We start from the raw sequence: 22,777 nt of genomic DNA, 5'->3' as shown, positions 1-22,777 counted from the left end.
AGACTATTGCTGGACAGTGACAAGAGATGCTCCATTTAATGAATACAAGAGACAAGCCAAGAAGCGCCGAGTAGACACTGAATAGGACTAAACTATGTACAGAATAGTTTTTTGCCGTTTGTTTCATAATAAATTTTATTTATATAACCCTTTTGCTGATTTTTAAAGTGTTACATAAACAGGACAGGTGAAATATTATCATGTAAAGCAACCATAAACCCATGAAAAGACCTAGGTTTACAATTTATGATTAAAACTCTACTATCTACACAATATACATAGACATAAAATGTAAAAACTGAAATATCTTAGAAACAGTAGCCAATCAGTTGTTTTAATTGTCATATTTGAATTCAGCACATCAAAATACATAATAAATAGCACATTTTATCTCTGAAGCAGACAACTTCTCAAAAATTGTAGACCAGTGTTAACAGTGTCTCTAGGCACTGATACTATACATTCTAGTACATTACAAAGATTGCATGTAACTGTGGCCAGGGTGGGGAAACAGTAGAGAGACAGACAGACACATACACATAGCACTGTAAAAAGAGTCAGTTCCTTGGGACCAAGCTACACTGAGTTATGTGTCACAGGATCACAGAGAAAGATATGCTGATTGTATTTGATAATTCTGGTAGATAGGGGAAATGCTATGTCTAAGTGGGCTTTTTTCCATTTCAGTGTTTTGTATTAAAACGACAATAAAAAGCAAACATATTTTCCTTTGGGGTGTCATTTTTCTTCATTATTATTTAGTGAAGTATTAATGAAGAAAAAAGGTGGTGTAACCTCATAAAAAGGAAAAATATATCTTGTAAAAGTAACACCCACCTAATGTTTGGCAGTTTTATAGGAACATTAATAAGACAGAGGAAGACCATATGGGTTAGCAAGACCTACAGTATCTGTATTAACCTCAGCATTTGTTTGGATAGACAGATGAATAGATCGATGTTAGTTAATGGGCTGATTTGTGTTCCACAAGACAAAATCAAAACAACTCCTATATCATTATAAAGGGAAAGGGAGAATTCCTAAAAAGAAAAAGATAATACGAGTTCTCTCCATCTTGCTTACAGAGAGAGAGAGAGAATTCTAGTTTGCTGATCCTGGTTCCACTTGGCCATTGCAAGGTATCACCATCTAAACATGATAAATATTTTCAAGGATGCCTCATATCTACTACCATAACAAAACTGACTCTTGGATGGTGATGCTATCTCTAGATCTGGCCTCTAACTTTTAATCTCTACTAATCTAGATTGGCAGTGACCAAATGTCATTATCATTTGATGACTGTTTAGTTGTGTGCGTGAATCAGGTGTGGTCACAGTCCAGCTCTGAGTAAATGACTGTTCATGTGAGTGATAAACACAAGTTCTAACAGTTATCCTTTTATCTGCAATTCATCCTGTCTTTGGCCATGTCTACACTTTCCGGGGATCAACGCTGCTGCGATCGATGCAGTGGGGATTGATTTAGCGGGTCTAGTGAAGACCCGCTAAATTGACCGCAGAGCGCTCTCTGGTCGACTCCGGTACTCCACCGGAACAAGAAGAGCAAGATAAGTTGACAGGAGAGCGTCTACCGTCGACACAGTGCAGTGTAGACACCACAATAAGTCGACCTAAGCTACATCGACTCCAGCTACATTATTCACGTAGGCCTTGTCTACACTACCGCGGTAAGTAGACCTAAGTTATGTTACTCCAGCTACGTGAATAACATAGCTTAGGTCGACTTACTGTGGTGTCTACACCATACTGCCTCGACGGGAGATGCTCTCCCTTTGACTTACCTTACTCTTCTCGTTCCAGTGGAGTATCGGAGTCGACCAGAGAGTGCTCTGCAGTCGATTAAGCAGGTCTTCACAGCAGTGAAGTGTCGCAGCAGTGTCAATCCCCGGTAAGCGTAGACATGGCCGTAGCTGGAGTAGCATAACTTAGGTCGACTTACCCTGGTAGTGTAGACAAGGCCTTTGTGTGTCATCCTGCCATTGTTGTTTTGTTTATTTCACTGTGATCATTTTAAGGTTAGACTGTTCCCCTCACTCCCTAACTTTTCAAGCACACTTGCACTAGAACTGGCCTTCAAAATGCCTAAGAATGGATGTTTGGAGACTATACATTTGGACTATTCATTTCCAAAATTTGTGGATTTTTCTTTTGTTATATACATTAGCCCATTCCTGAAATGTGTCTTTGTTTTAGAATTCACATTTAGATCCAAGTAGCCCCACGTTAGAACACATTTTTTTTTAATTGTTGATCAATATGAAACATGTTGCTTCTGTGCTTGTGTGTGGAAAATAGAGAAGTTTCACAGAAAGTCTTCAGCAATTAATCAAATATCAAAAGATCTAGCTCAACAAATAATGTGTGGGTTTTCTCCTCTTCTTCTTCTTCTTCTTCTTTAAGATTACTTGTCCAAAAGCATATGGTTGAGGCAGAAAGGCTGTAATCATTTACAGCTCTGGGCTGGCTGCTACATCTCTGTAGTGAATGTCTTCACAGGCAACAGCTTCCGTATGTTCCATATTTTTAACACTGACCCTTCATAATAAGGCTCTTTGATACCAGTTCAAATATTTGAATTAATGTTCTCTGTATTTACTGAGGGTCCCTCTTGCAGCTTAAGTATTTTGATCCTTCTGGCAATTAAAGTACTCTTAATTTATCACCTCTTCCCTTTCCCTACGTTTTTTAGTTCCACAAGTAACCTTCATCTTAAAGTGGGACAAACCTTTAAGAGTTTTAACAACATTACATCTGGTTTGAAACTAGGCATTCCTACTGAGCTTCTGGGCATCTTAACCACTTCAGTTTGTCTCTATAATTATTCTTTAAGAGTAGCAATGTTAGTCCTTCTAAATAAGGAGAGGAAAACGCAATGAGAACTGTTGCTCAAAACTGAACCAACATTTTTTCCCCTTGTGTATGGAAAATTTTAATTTTTGCACATTTGTGGCAGTACAGTACTGTGGAGATACTGAAATGTCTTGCATAAGCCTATTCTAATAGTATTTAACGCTTTAAGATGGGATATAAAACGAAGACCTGGACCATTTGTTACAATTGAAGTTCTCATGGCACTTTTCATAAAATTAGAAGAGTAGTAAGCCTGGTTTTCTGGCTCAGTTCCAACAAGGTAATTTACATAATGTTTATCTAAATTCCCCTTACTGTTTAAACTGGTTGAAGTCCTCTTCTTTTCTTTTAATCTTCCTGCCTTAAACTGTTGTGTAGCTTTACTGTGCACCATTAAACACCTAGAAGTGGGTGGATTGATCCCTGTATTGCCCTTACCTATTTTATTGGGCTGTTGTTAGATTTAAGTAATATAGTACAACCTGATTTTTCAAAGGTCTCAGCAGACTCCAAAGCCTTTGAGTAATTGGATCTTGACTAATTATGGGAGCTGGCTTAGGTTTGAAGTCTGCAAGCTAAAAAGCCTATGTTCAGGGTCTCCAGTACCTCCTGACTCTGAACACAGACTTCAAAGCGTCCTGAACCAGCTCCCATATTAGAGAAAGCCATGACAACTTACTCAAGGATGGCCAGCTCCACAGCACTTCAATGTATAATTCTTTAACTGCTGATGCTTCATAAAGACAGAGCTCTCCCACTCTCCTGAGATGCAGAGAGGTCCCCTCAAATGGTGAAGCACAGCCAAAAGCCAAAAAATGACTACTGAAAATGAAAAAAAGAAAAAAATATATCGCTCCCTACACATTTTTTTTTTCAATATTTTGTTTTGGTGGGGAGAAAAAATTCCATTTCAGGTTGACCCAAATCAAAAAAATTGGGGGGGGATTTTTCAGTTCAGCTACCAAACCGAAAAATCAATTATTCGCTCAGCTCTATTGGTCACCCTAAACTCTGAAGAGTTGGCTTATTCAGTCATCCATCTTCCCCATGGGGTTTATACATTTTACAGTGATTAAGAGATTTCAATGCATAGAGACTTGTGTGCTGAAAACCTGTGGAGCTGGCCAACCCTGGGGAAGTTGGCCAGCTGTCTGCGGCCAAGAGAACAAACCCAAGCAGGAGGAAGCAGCCCATCAGGGAGCAAGGTGCCAGGTTCAGCCACAGTTACCTGGAATTCAAGGGAAATAAGACTCAGTTTTTAAGTACAAGGGGTTTTGGCTACGTGAATTTCAGATAATTGTGACTGCTTTGCACTTCGAGATACTTGGATGTGAAGCACTATAGAAGTGCAAATTAGTCCGATATAGTCAAAGCAGGAAAATAATGGACATCTTGTGACGAAGCTTGATCTAATGAGATTGCCAGCCCAAAAAAGGTCTTGGTAAGTTTTAGGATAAGCATCCAAGCTTTTGGATTCACATTCAAATTGAACGTGGAGAGGTTCATAAAGCACTAATTTAAAATTGATTAAATTGGTAATAAACTTTATGTTTGTGTGGTCATTTATAGTAGGAATGGGGAAACTTGTTGAGACTAATTTCTAACCCATTTAAACATCATAGGTTCAGAAGTTTGACTCCAACCCAGATGTTACTGGGTTTGCATTCTGTTTATAAAAGACTCAAAAAGAGCAATGAACAAGCAATGACAAAAACAGACTGAAAAAGAAGCAAAGAGAGTGAGCACAATGACAAACAAATAAGGAGACTGTGAATAAGGGGGAAGGAACACTAGCCAAAATCGGGAAAACCTGGTTAAAGAATATTTAGATAAATTAGATGTATTCAAGTCAGCTGGGCCTGAATGAAATTCACCCTAGGGTACTTGAGGGTGAAACAGTCTCAGAACCATTAGTGATTATCTCCAAGAACTCATGGAGGATGGGTGAGATCCCGAAAGACTGAAGAAGGCCAAACATAATACCTATCTTTTAAAAGGGAACCCAGGGAATTATAATCCAGTCAGCCTAAATTCAATACCTGGAAAGATAACTGAAATATTATCAATCAATCAATCTGTAAGCACTTAGAGCAGTTGTGAGCAACCTGTGGCCTGTGGGCCGCATGGGGCCCATCAGGGTAAGCTGACTGCGGGCCGCGAGACATTTTGCGGACGTTGACCGTCCGCACGCATGGCCCCCCGCAGCTCGCCGTTCCCGGGGGGTCAAAATCTGCAAAATGTCTTGTCGCCTGCAATCAGCTTGCCCGTGACCCGCAGGTTGCCCACCACTGACTTAGAGGATAACAGGGTGATAAGTAATAGCCAACATGGATTTCTCAAGAACAAATCATGCCAAACCAAGCTAATTTCTTTCTTTGACAGGGTTACTGTCCCAGTGATATACATTGATTTTACCAAGGCTTTTGATATAGTCCCATGTGCCTTTCTCACAAACAAACAAAGAAAATGTGGAATCCCCGCTATTGGAGGTTTTTAGGAACAGGATAAACAAACAACTGTCAGCAATGGTCTAGGTATATTTCATTCTGCCTCAATATGGGGAATGGACTAGGTGACTTCTTGAGGTCCCGTCTAGCCCTACAATTCTATTATTCTGAAGGAGCAGAGGGGAGAAAACGTGAAAAATTATAATGAAAAACCAAACAGTCTCTATACCACTTATAATCCATCATTTGTGCCAGCTAGATTTTAGCGTGTTCTTCTGTCTTTAACACTGTACCATGGCACAAACTACTCTTGAGATTGAAAAAAAGAAAAGAAAGCAAAGTTATTCTAATTTATTCATTGGGGATGGGGGGAACTGTGTTTAAAGACAGGTAATAAAAGGTTTGAGATCTCAAAAGTTAATCTAAGATTCTCCTGGGAACTTTCAACAGAAACAGGAGGTAGAAAATGGATGTATTTTTCTTAGGCCCAGATTCAGTGAGGTATATGAGCACATGCATAACTTTAAACACATGAGTAGTCCCATTCAAGTCACATGCTTAAAGATAGTTAGGGAAATGTTGAACTACCTTGCTGAACTGGGCCCATAGTCCTGTAAAGGGTGACAATGCCCCTTTTTCAATGTTTGTTGGCTTCCCACACAAACTAAATTGTGTTCCAAAGGAATCTGCACTATACTATCAGTGGAATGCCACAAGATTGCCCCATCTCTAGCTGAAAATTCCCACCTGTAGCATATTTATGGCTGTATTAAGCATGGACTGAATGACACAACTCGTCTGGTCTTTGTTCTTCAAAAGGGCCCAAGTGTGTGACTCAGGGCTTGTCTACACTGGCACTTTACAGCACTGCAACTTTCTCACTCAGGGGTGTGAAAAAACACACCCCAAGCGCATCAAGTTTCAGCACTGTAAAGCACCAGTGTAGACAGTGCACCTGCGCTGGGAGCTGCGCTCCCAGTGCTGGTAGCTATTCCTCTCGTGGAGGTGGTCTCCCAGTGCTATGCTGTGACTACACAAGTCATGTTAAAGCACTGCTGCTAGTGAAGACGTGCCCTTATATGATGCTCACTACCCACAAGGCTAGGAGTATTTTTGGTCAATTTAGACCTCTCCAAACCTTATGGCCTGGTTTTCAAATGTGTGCAGCACCCACAACTGCCACTGCCATCACCTGGAGCTACTGGGTCCTGAGCATCCCTGAAAATCATGCTATTAATCCACTATCATCATGTTCACAACATGCAACATTAAAAAAAAGTTATTGCTATTTGCTTTTCTTTACAGAGCTGAAAGACTAATGTAATGCAAATACCTCATATTGTCAATCTTAAACATCATTACCTTGCACACGGTGACAAATTGCTGATCATTCCCAGCTCCCACCACCAGGTAGCCATCCTTAGTTTTGAAAGCCTACAAAAACAAACAGAGATGTCAAATTATGACTAAAATATACTGCATGAGACTATCTTTCAAGTTCTGGCCCTGTAATGAATTTCCAAAGGTTTTTCGCAAGTGAACCATTATGTTCAGATTCAATTTATGGTTTTATAAAAGCAGTTCAAAGTGAGAAAAAAAATTAATAATTTAAAGAAGTTCCTTTGATTTTTCCCATTCTGGCAGGTCTTCTTTTAAAGGCTGACAATGCAAACAGATTTATTTTACCTGCTACTCCTCTCCTTAGTACAAAGATATGTAACTTGGCTTTAAGCCGTTTGAGTTACATCTATGATTTGTGTAAGTATGCGGAGGATTAGCACAAACTTGGGGCTTAAACGGTACATAGGCCTTCTGCTGGTTCTATGCACAGGGGCAAATTTCACTGTATGTTCTCAGGGAGCAATTTTCTTAAGCAACATTAAGGTCTGGTCTACAGAGTTTTTATACCAGAATAACTATTTTAGTTGGAAGGGTGATTTTTTTTTTTTAACCAAAATAGTTAAATCAGTACAACCCCTAGTGCAGATCGAGTTATACAGGTGCCGTATACTGGTATAGCTTATTCCCCTCCACACAGAGGAACCAGTTATAGAAGCATACGGCTCTTTTATATCACTGTAACTGCATCCACTCTCCAGGTTGTGTAGCACTTTAACTATAAAACAGTATAGTTAAAGTGTTATAATTTTTGTGTGTAGACAAAGCCTAACCTGCTGAGACACAAGTGACTAAGCTACATTTAGAACAACACTTGCTTACTGTCTCTATAAAATGCATTTCCTAGCAGAAAGAATTATACAGGTCAAAGAGAAAAGTATAAAAGCAACTTTCCAGTTGGATAATTGGCCACTTGACTGTAAGATTCTCACTTAGAAAATGAGGGCCAAATCCTGTAGGCTTACTCGGTCGCAAGCATTCAAAACTCCTGTTGATTTGGCCCTAAACTAATCAAAATATACAGGCATGCAGAATATATATAACTGTTTTCACTGCATTTTCAGACTGAGACACAGACAATGAACTAGAGAAACTTTGGGAAGAAGAACATAGAAAAGATTTATGCAAGGCTAAAGGGTTCCTTAACATTTATTATGTAAACATTTATTTATGCAGATTTTAGTCTAAAAAAAAAAAAAAAAACACTACAGCACTCATCGAGGACTAACCTAGCAATATGTAACCACTTTTTTGCATACAAAAAAGTATCAATAATTAAGATTCTGACTTTTCTAGCACAGTAATTGTGTCCAATACTACTGTCAAGATAAAAAAAATAATCTTCAGCAACAGGATGAGTCTATTTTAGTAATCTCTCAGTCCAAATAGCAATATTTCTTCGTTGATGCTATATACTCGAAAACTAGCCACACGTACATTACACAAGTTAATGTTTCATTTCTATGTGCTCTTTTGTATGTATAGAACCCAGTCATTTTTATTTATGTGATCACGTGCTATTTCTCTATTAATGCAAATTACAAATTCTTCTACAAACCTTCATGCTTTGCAATTTCTAATCCTGAGGTCTCCACTGGTGCCACCATTATTAGATACAGAATATGTACATACACACGGAAAGAACTTTTCTCATTAAAAAAAGGTACACGTTGCATGAAAGATGACACAACTGCAATAAATACATATTCCAAAATATTCTCAAAATCAGCATTATGGCTTAAAACAAAGAGTTTGGTACTTATTAGCAATTACCTCTGAGGCACATGCAATCTCTGTAAGAATTGCAGTCACATGACAAGCCACACAGCAGTATTAAACATGCATTCATAACTGTAAGCTGCCAAAACGGCGGAAGTCACTCAAAATTTAAGGGGGTCCAGTCATTAGCATTTATGCTTCAGTGGCTTTGTGGTATGTGTGGGAAAACTGATCATTCTTAATTGCATTGTATATTTAAAAAGCAAAAACAACAGTCATGTCATCCTTACTCAACAAAAATAGTATCACCATAAATGCAGCAGTGTCTTTTTGCATGAAGCTTACTCAACTTCCTTCAGCAGCTATTTCTGAGCGTCCCATTACAAAACAGCTGATTATTTGCCAGTAGTTGTTGCTGATAAAGCAGAAACTTTCAAATGTTATTAGCACAGCATTGATGCCAACATTTAAGAATGATAACAATGGTTTTATTCATCGCTCATAAATGTACACACACCGCAGGTTACCGCAGGTTACTGTCTGGTCACAGAAAGCTTTACTATCGTATTATTCAAAGGAGATTCAGGGCTAAGTGCAAACAGACTTTAATGAGATTTTGTTTTGATAAACTGCTGTCTATCACATCGAATCATTTCAAATTAGTGCAATAAAAGGCATTTCACACACGGCAAAAGTCTTTTTTCCTCCCCTATTTTTGGAAGAATGAAGGCTTATGATAGGATATGACACGAATTACATGCAAACTGCTACTCTAGGTGTCCTGAACTCTGGGCCATATAGTAGGTAAAGATAAAACACACAAAATTACTAAAATATAGACAAGAAAATTATTTCACAGCTTATTCATGGAATCAATAGAGATGGAAGATGGGACATCCCAATGCATGGTTTCTCTGAGACTCTGCATTATCTGAGAGGCTTCTATGCAGACAATCTACCAGGAAGGAGATTTTATGTTCAATGAGATAGTTACAGAGCACATTTCACCAACACACGTAAGTTAAAGGCCAAATCCTAAAAAGTAATCTGCCTGAATCATTTTAGTGACGGTGTGGGTGCAGACTTGCTGATAAGTTCTAGTCAGAACTAACCAGTCCTTCCACTGCTGTCTTCCAGTGGCCTTTCAAAATTTATCAGTTACTTGTGAGGAATTTAACCAAAGAACAACATGTCTATCTAATGTATCTAAGTCTACTGTGTTTATTGGCCCCTTCATACATTTCAACCAAATGCTGTACAGCAACCGTCATAGATAAGTAAAATATCTTTGGCAAATGTTTCATATCTGGTGTTGGTTTCTACAAACAAGTCTGTTGGGCTTAAGGAACCAAAAGATATTAACTACTACTAGAGAGGGACAAGATGGTTGAAATAAAAGAAAAACTGACCCAGCTTTTAATCAATACTTCAACTGCACCCAAAACACAGAGGTCAAAGTGGTTAGTTAGCTGTTGTGGTGGTGCTGATTGTTTTCATTCCTGTGGAGCTCTGTAGTTCTTGCAAAAAATAGTTTTGTTTGGATGGTGAAGTATCAATATACTGTGAGAATGGGTGTGCTTTCATTGCTCTTTCTAAGGCATTTCAAGACAATTTCTACACCAAAACAGTTAGGGTAAGTTTAGGTAAACATCTAATTTTTGCATGCTTTCCTGAACCAAACCACCAAAACGCTTGGTGATTGACCATTATTAACTGCTACTTGTTTGTACCTTTCACTTTTGAAGACAGAGATACCTACATGAATGTATTGGGATTTTTAAACGTTTTTATGAAATTATTAGTTACTATTACTAATTATAAAGTTCTTACAAAGGAAAGCACTTAACTACATGCTTCAATCTGTCCCTATTCAGGACAATACTTAAGTACATATTTAAGTCCCATTGACCATACATGATTGATGGAGATGCAGTCACAGATGCAGGAGTATCTTAGTCCACTGATGACCCTAAAAATCAGGAACAAAGTCTTGAAGTGACACTGAAAGCAGATTAGGAGACAGATGAAGGAAAGGAGGATGGGGGAGACATACGTTACTGCAGCCTATCCTGTTGCACCAGCTGGGTTCATATTAGTGCTTGCACAGTCAACAGCAAGTACAGTAAATCAGGGTAATCTAGTCTAGAGATGAGAAACACGTGCATCACTGTGGTCAAATCTTCATCAGAGAGGAAGGGGCAAGGTTCCTAGCAAGATGAAAGTGGAAGAAAGATATTTGGTTGCTATCTGGTTGTTTAGGGTTAATAAGTCCAAATAAGACCATAAGGCTTTGCACTACACAGACAAACAGGGAAAGACCCCCTTTATGGAAGGAGAGGACAGTATCCCAAATCCCAAACAGATCCTCAATAGGTCTTCCCCTTCTGACCTACACTACTTGCCCAGGATAAGTCTGAGCCAGCCAGTATTAATGATTTATTAACAGGCCCAAATTGAAATCCTGGCTTCATCGTGCTAGGTACAGTCCCTGCCTTAAACTATGGCTACATTAGAGAGCTTGCAGCTGCGCCGCTGTAAGCTTTTGAGGGTAGCTGCTCTAAGCTGATGGGAGAGAGCTCTCCCGTTGACTTAATTAATCCACCCCCAACGAGCAGTGGCAGCTATTTCGGCAGGAGAAACTCTCCTGATGACGTAGCTCTGTCCACACCGGCACTTAGGTCAGTGTAATTTATGTTGCTTGGGGGGCTGGCTTATTCACACCCTGAGAGACATAAATTATACTGGCATAAGTGGTCGTGTAGACATAGCTTCAGTAAGAGGTAGTTGCTGTGTGCATGAATGCAGCACTTGACTGGTGCAAATGGGTGTGCTCACAAATTTTGTAATTTTGGAGGCTCCTTGGAGAATCTGGTTTCTAGTGATTTGGACCATGGAAAAACTACCATTTTGCCTTTAATTTGTCGCAGAAGCTGTCTTCAACTGAAGGTTTAAGTTACCATTGCAGTATTTCAGCCAAAGCAGCATAGGTCACATAAGGACTAGTGCTCTCTAGTCACAGTGCTACGTAAAGGCTGCAATTAACAAGAAGGTGATGTATTCAGAAGTTGGCTGACCTATGCAGGAGCACTTTTCAGCTGCCAGCCAAAAGGAACTACAGCATGTGTTCTTTTTCCTCTCCCTCCCCCTCCAACTTAATTTCCAAAAGTTATTACAGAGCAGAAGTTTCTCAGTCTCACTTCAGACAATAATTGATCCAGAACTACGGTAACCCTTCAAAATGGGGTAAATCTGCCACATCTTTTCCACGCCTTTACACATTTCTTTGAATGAAAGCTTCAACTATACTTCAGCATCAAGGAGCTCCCTTCTTTCTCTCTAATGGAAAGGGCACCCCTCTTGCTGCTAAGTGATACCTAATTACACTGTAACAAATGGGAATGAGACCAAGAAATCTGGTTAATGGTAGTTCTGAGCAGTATGTATAAATCATACGGACCACACAGTTTGAAACTATTTGCCTACATTGTGCTCTCTTCTAGTAAAAGCAAACAGCCAAAATAAAAAATGTAAATTTCACAGACTTGAGCAATGTATGCTGAATGCCCTCACTTAGCAGACTAAAGCAGGGCATTCAGCATATAAACAAAGAACTTACCTTTTTCCTCTTTAGATTTCCTTAAATGTACCACTTGGCTCCCACTCCACTGCCATATCCCAGCATGAACTATAGTGTCACATCACAGCTACCAGGATAGTTTCCTGGATTAAGCATAGCACTGAGAATCAGGAGGCCTTACTCGCTGAGAATCAGATCCAATTGCTGTGTAGCCATTGGCCAGCCACTCAGGCCCACCTTTTTGTAAGAGTGCACCAATTTTATGGGCCTCAATCTTTGGGCATCCAGCTTGAAACACCTGTTTATCAAGAGTCAGTAACTACCACAATTCCAAGTGAAGTCAGCGGGAACTACAGGTGCTTAGAACCTGTGAAAATCAAGTCCTACATTTCCACCTACAGTATATTCTGCAAAATACATGATCTTATAAAACTAAGATCCTTTTAAATACTAGGGTTGGTTCACCGTTTGCCCCAGGCTTCCTACCACACTGCACCACTATCACATTTGTCTCTATTTTTAGACATGCACGATTTGGAGAACGAAACTTAAAATCAGTCTACCCCTTTTTTGTAACAAACATTAGTCAAGTTTTAACAGTAGTAAAGACTGCATGTGACATGACATTTGGTGTACACAAGTGTCAATGTCTTATCCTATGAGGGTATGGCTATAGATATTACAAAACAACTATGCACTCAGGTGGATGGATCACTTGTATTCAGAATTACAGTGCATGTACTAAGAACAAGAAGAAAAAAGAGAGGGGAACCACTGATTTCAATCTCCCAATCAAGTTGTCCAATCAAAGCCTCTTTTAATATTCCCTTCTGTTTCTATCTTCAAAATGCACATGCAGTACTGCCAGCCCCAAACATTCAAAAATCACAAGTCAAGTCCACAAAATATTCAGGAACTGGCTTACAAATTAAGAGATTTTTTAAAACGAAAAACCATTTGGCTTCTCTTTACTGGAATTCTTGGTTTCTGAGTGTTTGGGATTTACTTGGTTCACATTTTCAAGCACTTCTCCACAACTAAGAGGGTAATTTGTTTATTTAACAAATAAGGACAGGCCAGTCCTTGCTTACAAACAGCCCCCCAACCTGAAGCAAATACTCACCAGCAACTACACACAACACAACAAAAACACTAACCCAGGAACCAATCCCTGCAACAAACCCTGTTGCCAACTCTGTCTGCATATCTATTCAAGGGACACCATCATAGGACCTAACCACATCAGACACACCATAAGGGGCTCATTCACCTGCACATCTACCAATGTGATATATGCTATCATGTGCCATCAATGCCCCTCTGCCATGTACATTGGCCAAACCGGACAGTCTCTACGAAAAAAAAAATGGACACAAATCAGACATCAAGAATTGTAACATTCAAAAACCAGCAGGAGAACACTTCAGTCTCCCTAGACACTCAATAACAGACTTAAAAGTGGCAATTCTTCAACAACAAAAACTTCAAAAACAGACTCCAATGAGAAACTGCAGAACTGGAATTAATTTGCAAACTGGACACCATCAAATTAGGCCTGAATAAAGACTTGGAGTGGATGGGTCATTACAAAAAGTAATTTTCCCTCTGCTGATACTCACACCTTCTTGTCAACTGTTGGAAATGGGCCACCTTGATTGCACTGGCCTTGTTAGCACTACAAAAGTAATTTTCCTTCCGTTGGTATTCACCCGTTCTTGTCAACTGTTGAGTATAGGCCACTTCCACCTTAATTGAATTGGCTTGTTAGCACTTACACCCCCCACACCTCCTTTGGTAAGGCAACTCCCATCTTTTCATGTGCTATAATATATATTCTGCTTACTGTATTTTTCACTCCATGCATTTGATGAAGTGGGTTTTAGCCCACAAAAGCTTATGCCCAAATAAATGTGTTAGTCTCTAAGGTGCCACAAGGACTCCTCGTTTTTGTTTATTTAACTAAAGCTGAGATTCTCTGCTCCAGGAGCTTTAAGTAAAACAGTAAATATCATGAGAGTCACAATAACATCACAAGAGTTGGTGACACTGCACATGTAATAACCCGACGTGTCTGAGTCAAACGGCTCAGATACAGACCTTAACTGCCTAAGATCTGAGGTTTTAGTTCAGGCCCATTTCTAGCAATAGCAGAGATTAAATGTGGTGCTACCAAGACAAATGATTTCAAAGAAAATGTGGAGGTAGAAAGTGAGACAATTTCATTGTCTTCTGCAATGTGTGTCTTATGGACAGTTTTCTTAGAGTTCAAAGTTTGCACACAAAAGAGTTGTAACATACTGTTTACTAAATTAGTTTTCAATCCCCTAAATGATTTATCTCAGTCACTTCCTCAGTATTATAAATATGTCAGTTAGGAAAACTGCTCACTGAGGAGAATTTCATAAAGGTTACTTTATAATAGTTTTATTGATGCAATGGAGATTGTTTTGGAATGTATATCTGGTTTTAGGCTGTACAACCACTTTGGGGAGAAATCTGTTGGCTTTTCTTTTTTTAATATTTCATTCAGCCAGAAAAGAAAAATACAACAGCCCAACTATAACATTAGATAGAGAAGCTCATGTTCATGCAGCAGATTTTCCCCTTTTCCCAATTCTGAATGGAATATACTACTACATTCACCAGCCACAGTACAGTGAGTGCTGCCAGGTATAAACACTTTATGAAAGAACAGTGAACAGCTTAAAAGTGAGAAACCTGTTCAGTTTCACAATGATTTCTAAATTATTAACATGCCTACATTAAAAATAAGCTCTTTGATATTGTAAACATGCCCCCACTGTTTTCGATGGCCAAGAAATAAAACACTGTGTACAGGATCACATTCTCCATTGCCACATTAGTTTTCCATTAGCTTTTCAACAATGAATTTACACACACACACACACACGCATATGCAAAGTAAATAAACTTTAATCACAGTATCATGCTGGAGCCAATGTAATTAAGGTTATGTCAGCATTTCCATTTAAGCCTCTATTTACAGGAGGTTTATGGCATGGCTATAAAAATTCAGTTAGGTTGAAATTAAGCAAACAGGGTCTTATACAGTAAGCAATATTTAAGAAAAAAAGGCGCGCACACACACAGAGCAGCCATTTGCTACTTATATGGGAATTAAAACAGAAGTTTACTGGTTTTACAGGGCACAGCTGAGCTATTTTAAAAATAATATTTTCCTCAATGTTTATAATAATCTCTCAAAAGCCTGAAACCAAACTATGTTTCTTTACCTTTTATCTCTCATACAATAGTTATTTTAGAACTTCTCATGATGTTTTGGCCTGATGACATTGCTCTTTTTGATTTAAAAGCAAAACAAAAACCAGTGAAACATTTATGTTGAAAAATAAAATACATACAAGGACTGATCCTGACTGTGGCCTCTAGGTTCTACTGCAATACAAATAATAATAACTAGTTCCTGGATCTTGTAAACAATTATAAGATATAAACCTGGTTGGTCAAAATTGAGGTTCTCTTAGTATCATTTGGAAGGCAATTCTCCAAATCCTGCTCTTAAGTACCCTAGTGTAAATCTGTAGAGGCTTGACTGATTTGATCTGAATTTATACAGGTGAAACTGACAGCAAAATTTGGCTCATTATTTTTGTCCCCCACCTCTGTTTCTTGGCTTTCTACAAATGGGTTTGGAGTTAAAAACTGACCTTTGGAATAGATTTTAATACTGAATACGATTCAAGCAACCCATGTTCTGCCAACCAGACTGGCATTTCAAGGTGGGAACCAGATCCTAACACAAGCAATCCAAAACTCACAAAATAAGCCAGCCAATTCAATTACCTTAAAGGTCCTGCTTAAAACACACCCTTTAAGAAGAGGTGCTGAGTGCTTTGTAGAGGCCAATCAAGAAGAGCAGCACATTAAGTGAGACTGCTGCATGAAGGCAGAGGAATCAGAATGACAACCAGGCTCCTCTCAATCTCCCTCATTAAAAAAATGCTTAGATCTTTTACATGAGACCCCACTGAAGTTCACACCAAATTTACATGAGTGTGTTTTCCAATCTGGCCTTTTCACAATCTGGTCTAGGAGATTTTTAAACTAAATAGTGCTGAAGATTGAAATCCTCCATTTAACTCAGAGACAGAATGAGGAAAGGCAGAGCAAGAAACCCTCACACCACCCTGCAAACGTGCCTCTGCCCTATTTTACAGATCTTTCAAATTGTAAGTTTCTCAAACAATAAATGATCTCACATACCATTCCGTAGACACAATATAGTGAGCTAAGGATGGATGTTCATAAAATTCAACCTTGACTCCAAACTTCCTTGATTTGTGGTTTTAAGTCAGACTCATTTCCATTTATTACATGTAGTTTGTTGTGGTTTAAAATACTACTTTATCTTTAATCAAGGATTTAAAAACTGCATTGGTCAGACATTCAGGATGCACACTATTAAATCCTAAACTTGTGCCGAAAAAGCACTGCCAGACCAAAGCCTCAGTGCTAGTGGGAAGGATCAATAATATCTAGTGAGCTGTCAAAGTAACATTTGTGAGATGAAATTAATGATTTAGGCTGGAGTTTTCATATGAAGTTTCAGGGAATTAGATGCTTACCCCTATTGCATATCCATCCTAAACCATTGTACAATTGAGAATCCCATTTTTTCCCTACAGTATTTCATCTTTATTGGTCTCTAGTACTTTAAGAAATATAGAATTTTAGAATGATATTATTGACTACCATCTTGCCTTCCCTCTCCCATATGCATTTCAAATCCAATATTATTTTAATGTCCAATAACTGGGGAATCACTGGAATTAGAAACCAAGATGTTATGCCCTCCGAAAGCTTAGAATAGTAACTTTCATATACTTAAAACATTGATCTTTAACTCATGCACTTAAAGACCAAAATACCATTTTAAAATGAAGTGGGGGAAAATGTATATACACATGAAAAGAACAGGCATTAACATAGATCTTTCCATCCATAGAGCTCAAAGTGCTTTACAAATATAGTTAAGCAGTATTTGACCCATTTTACAGATGGGGAATTGAGGTATACAGACTGAGGCCTTGTCTACAGTAGGAAGATTTTGCCAGTATAGTTATACCATTATAGCTGTGCCAGCAAAACACTGTAGTGAGGATGCAATTTTATCAGTATAAAAGTGTTTATACTGGGAACCAGCATAAGCGACACCAGTATAAGCAAAGTTACACTGGCATAACCTCATCTATAACAGGGCTTTTACCAGCATAGCTATGTCATTTAAAAAAAAAATCACATCCCCTAATTGACATAACTATGCCAGTAAAACTTTTTAAAGAGTAAACCAGGTCTAAGTATTTTCAAGGTCACACTGTAAATCAGTAGCACATCTGGAAAGAGTACCCAGATGTCTTTGTCTGTAGTTATCCATAGTTCTTTGACAAAACATATCCGGCTTTATATTCACTTCTGAGTGCAAGTCAAGTTGCTGTCCATCTATATTTTAAGCTCTTCTTCAGAAAATCTTTTCACGCTGACAATCTCACAAACTAACACTCTGTCTTTAATCTTCCTTGTTGGGTAAGATTATTGAGAAGATGGTAGACAGACAAGCGTGGAGCCAAACAGAAATCTCAGATTTTCTTGATCCCTTTCAGTTAGACTTTTGGCCTGAGTTTGACATGAAACTGCTCTTTTCTCATTGGTCGATGATCTCATCCAGGTGATGAACTAAGATCAGGTGTCTACACTGATTCTTTTCAGATTCATCAGAAAACTTTGACATAGTTGACCATTAGGTTTTTGTTGAATCTCCTGTAGTCCCCAGTTTACAAGTGGTTCTGCTATTTTCCAAGAGATCTCATAGGTTGATTTGTGGAAATTGCTTGTCTTCACTGAGCAATTTCTTGTGCAGCGTATCGTAGGACTCAATTTTTTCACCCATATGATCAACAGGTATGAGACTATTTTGGGAGCAAGTGAGTTGATCTGGATTGTGATGCTATCTGTACCCAGAAAACAAACAGATCTGGATGAGCAGTCTATTTGCTTTCTCAATGCGGGGCTGAAATTAGGGCATGGATGAGAGCAAAGTTAATCTGGATAAAATAGAAGTGACGGTAGTGGGTTGCATGAAGGATCATGAGGGTCCCCACAGGTATTCTACTGTCATTTTTGAGGGTTTTGCCCACCCTTCATTGAAAAAATTCAAAACTTGGAAATGTTACACCCTTCTGCTCCTGAAGTCAGGGGTGGGATCTGCAGAAGCTTCTAATTTCCCCTTACATCCAGACTTTGACTCTGAAATACATTCCCTTTGTGACTTCAAGGTTAGATTATTGCAATGTAGGGCTACACCTGAAGATCAATCAGAAGTTTGACAAACAAACTGGCTTCTTATTAACTCCCAGGAAAAATTCAAAATGTTCATCTTGATCTATACAGTTACAAACGGTTTGACAAGCTGAAAAACCGCTCCCCTTGTGAGCTGCAACAGTAGGGGCACTTGAATTAACAATCCCCAGATTTAATCATGTTGGAGAGAGAGGCTGGGCATTCTCAGTGGCATGATTTTGACTCTGGGAATCACTTCCTGCTTGGTCCAATAGAATCTGCATTTGTTGAAATTTAGAGTACATAGACTACTACAGAGACATGTGGCTGGTTAGACAAAGGCAGCTGGGAGACTAAAGAAGTTAGCTAGCTGAGTTCACCAGAGGAGGAAGACAGGGAAATTGGGGTGGGTTTTTTTGTTTTCCCCTTTTAACTTGCAGATACTCTACAATGAAGAAGCCGCAATGGGAGGAAAACGGTACAGCGCCAACAATATTGCTAACTCTTCCTCTGCCTGCACCTGTGGGGCCCATTGCCAGACAGGCATCCAGACCCTGGAGACTTCTACTCAGATCCTGGTCTTCACTTGCTGGGAATACAGCCTGAATGTCCCTGCCAAAGAAAGCCAGGAAGGGGGAACCACCCACCCAGTGTGAGAGGTGTGTGTGGAGTCCCTCAGGAAGCAGGTCAGAGAGCTGCAGGAAGAGGTGGCTCATCTGGGTAGCATCCGGGAGCATGAGGACTTCATCACCAGGACACACATGGAAACATCTGGGACAGAGGATGCTAGCTAACTATAGATGACTATAGTAGCATCAGAGGAGGAAGCAGAACTGGCCACTCTGTTGGGAGGAGACTGGCTGTTGGCCACCTTAGGCAGCAGACAGTGCTCCACTCCCCTCCCAGGTGCCCCATCCTTTGAGGTCAAGAGCTTGTATGCTGTACTGTTGAAAGGAGGTTATAAGCAGACCCCAATGGCTGTGGAAGAGGAGCCACCTGCTCCTAAGGCTAAGAAGCTCACGTCCATTGCACCCCAGATGAGGAGATGAAGGGTAGTGGTGGTTGGGGACTCCTGAGGGGTAGAGAGGGCATACAGCTGCCAACATGACCTGATGTCCTGGGAGGTATGCTGCCTGCCTGGAGCCCGCATCCAGGACATCATGGAAAGGTTGCTGAGGCTCATCTGCCCCTCTGACCACTATTCTATGCTGCTCATCAACGTGACCACTAGTGATACTGCCAGGTATGACCTTGAGCAGATCAGCAGTAACTTCATGGCTCTGGGAGCAAGGGTGAAGGAGTTGGGACTGCAGGTGGTGTTCTTGACCCTTGTCCCAGTAGAGGGTAAGGGCTCAGGCAGGGAAAAGTGCACCCTGGAGATAAATACATGGCTGTGCAGATGATGTCGCTGGGAGGCTATGGCTTTCTCAACCATGGGATGCTGTTCCAGGAAGGACGACTGCTGGGAAAAGATGAGGTCCATCTCACTAAGAAGGGAAAGAGCATCTTTGGATACCAACTCATCAACCTGGGGGGGGAGGGCTCTAAACTAGGTTCAAAGTGGAGCAGGTGACAAAAGCTCACAAATAAGCATAAAAAGGCAACCTTAACATATGGCTAAAGGTTGGGGGGTGGCGAATGGAAAATGAAAATATGGACATAGGCATAACAACAGGGAAAATATTGAGGAGAGGAGAATCTGCTCAACAGCTTAGATCTCTATACACAACAGCAAGGAGTATGGGGCATAAATAGGAAAGACTGGAAGTATTATGACAAAAGCTAAATTATGACTTAATTAGAATCACTGAAATTTGGTGAAATAAATCTTATGACTGAAATATTGGTGTAGGGGATAATGGCTTATTCAGGAATTCTATAGTTCTACAGCAAAGAACAGCATTATCAGACACATGACTTATTGGGCAACAATAAACATGGCTTTTGTAAAGGGAAATCACCAAATTTTGAATTCTTTGAGGGGGTCAACAAATGGACAAGGGTGATCCACTGGATATGGTGTACTTGGATTTTCAGAAAGCCTTTGACAAGGTCCCTTGACTGCACAGAGTTACAAAGGGATCTCAGAAAATTGGGTGAGTGGGCAACAACATGGCAGCTGAAATTCAGTGCTGATAAATGCAAAGCAATGCACAATGGTAAATATAATCCCAACTATACCATTCAAAATGATGGAGTCTAAATTAGCTGTTAACATTCAAGAAAGAGCTCTTGGAGTCATTCTAGATAGTTCTCCGAAAACATCTGCTCAATGTGCAGCAGCAGTCAAAAAAGCTAACAGAATTTTAGGAACCATTAGGAAAGGGATAGATAATAAGACAGAAAATATCATAATGCCACTATATAAATCCATGGTATGCTCACACCTTGAATACTGCTTACAGTTCTGGTCACCCCCCTCTCAAAAAAGAAAGATATATTAGAAAATAGGAAAAAATACAGAGAAGAGCAACAAAAATGAGTAGGGGTATGGAAAAGCTTCCATATGAGGAGAGATTAAAAAGACTGGAACTATTCAAGCTTGGAAACAAAAGACAAAGAGGGAATATAATAGAAGTCTATAATCACGAATGATGTGGAGAAAGTGAATAAGGAAGTGTTATTTACCCCTTCACATAACACAAGAACTGGGGGGGGTCACCCAATGAAATTAATAGACAGCAGGTTAAAAACAAAAACAAGGAAGTACTTCTTCACACAATGCACAGTCAACCTGTGGAACTCATGCCAGGGGATGTTGTGAAGGCCAAGGTATAACTGGGTTCAAACAAAATTAAATAAATCCATGGTAGATAGGTCCATCAATGGCTATTAGCCTAGATGGTCAGGGATGCAACCCCATGCAACCCCTGGGTGCCTCTAAGCCTCTGACTGCCAGAAGCTGGGACTGGATGACAGGAATCACTGCAGAATTTCCCAGTTCTATTCATTCCCTCTGAAGCATCTGTAACTGGTCACTGTCAGAAGACAGGATGCTGGGCTAGATGGACCATTGGTCTGACTCAGCATGGCCATTCTTGTGTTCTTAGGTTCTTACAAAGAAAAGGCAGGGGAAAAAGGGAGGAGGTGTTGCATTATACATCAAGAAGATATATACCTGTTCTGAGGTCCAAAAGGAGGTTAGAGGCAGACCAGTTGAAAGTTTCTTGGGGAAGAGAAAAAAGAGGGGAAAACAGGGGCAACATCATGTTAGGGGTCTACATAGACCACCGAATCAGGACGAAGAGGTGGATGGGGCATTTCTAAAACTAATAAAAGAAATCCCCAAAACACAAGACCTGGTCATAGTGGAACTTTAACTACTCAGACATCTGTTGGAAAAGTAATACAGCAAAACACAACAAGCCAATAAGTTCTTGGAATGTATCAGGGATAACTTTTTGTTTCAGCAGGTGGAGGAAGTAATCAAAGTTACAGTCATTTTAGACTTGATTCTGACTACCAGGGAAGAACTGGTTGTGAATCTGAAGGTAGAAGGCAATTTGGGTGAAAGTGGTCATGAAATGATAGATTTCATGATTCTAAGGAAAAGGAAAAGTGAAAGCAGCAGAATATGGACAACAGACTTAGAAAAATCAGACTTTAATATAAACCCAAGAGAAAAATAGCTAAGGGAAAAAGGAGTTCAGGAGCAACAGCAAACTACTCAATGCGAAGAAAAAATAGGAAGAATAGTAAAAGGCTACTATGCCTCCATCAAGAGCTCTTTAAATGACATCAGAATCACAAAGGAATCCTGTAAGAAGTGAAACATAGACAAATTGCTAAGGACCAGTAAAAAGAATGGCACAAATATTAGGGACAAAATCAGAAAGGATAAGGCAAAAAATGAGTTACATCTAGCAAGGGATATAAAAGGCAATAAGAAGTCCTGTAAATATCCTAAGAGAAAGACAAAGAAAGTGTAGGTCCACTACTTAGTGGAGAAGTTGAGCTAATAATGGATGACATCAAGAAGGCTGAATTGTTTAATGCCAATTTTGCTTCAGTCTTCACTAAAAAGTTTAACTGTGACCAGATGATTAACACAATTAATATTAACAATAAGGGGGAAGGAACATAAGCCAGAATATGGAAAGAACAGGCTAAAAAATATTTAGAGAAGTTAGATGTATTTAACTCGGCAGGTCCTGACAAAATTCACTCTAGGGTACTTAAGGAATCTCAAAACCATTAGTGACTATTTTCATGAACTCAGAGGATGGGTGAGGTCCCAGAGTACCAAAGAAAGGCAAACATAATACCTTTCTTTAAAAAGGGGAACAAAGATGACCTAGGGAATTATAGACCAGTCAGCCTAACTTTGACATAGGGAAAGATACAGGAACAAAACAAGTTGTAAGCTAGTAGAGGATAATACACTGATAAATAATAGCCAGCATAGATTTGTCAAGAACAAATCATGCCAGACCAACTTAATTTTC

The 22,777-nt window shown here is 39.5% G+C and overlaps 1 protein-coding gene across 1 annotated transcript in view; it reads right to left on the bottom strand.

Annotated features, from left to right (window-relative positions):
* Positions 1-22,777, bottom strand: part of LOC113406995 (succinate--hydroxymethylglutarate CoA-transferase-like) — a 243,664-nt gene that overhangs the window by 35,672 nt on the left and 185,215 nt on the right. Inside the window, exon 10 of the mRNA XM_029912065.1 lies at positions 6,683-6,754. Coding sequence (XP_029767925.1) covers positions 6,683-6,754 — 72 coding nt within the window. The remainder of the gene's footprint in view (positions 1-6,682; positions 6,755-22,777) is intronic.

This window comes from Terrapene carolina, unplaced genomic scaffold (assembly GCF_002925995.2).
Source record: "Terrapene carolina triunguis isolate 2854851 unplaced genomic scaffold, T_m_triunguis-2.0 Scaffold179, whole genome shotgun sequence".
Classification (NCBI taxonomy): Eukaryota; Metazoa; Chordata; order Testudines; family Emydidae; genus Terrapene; species Terrapene triunguis.
Note: the sequence above shows the minus strand (reverse complement) of the source record. Positions and strands in the feature narration are given on the sequence as shown.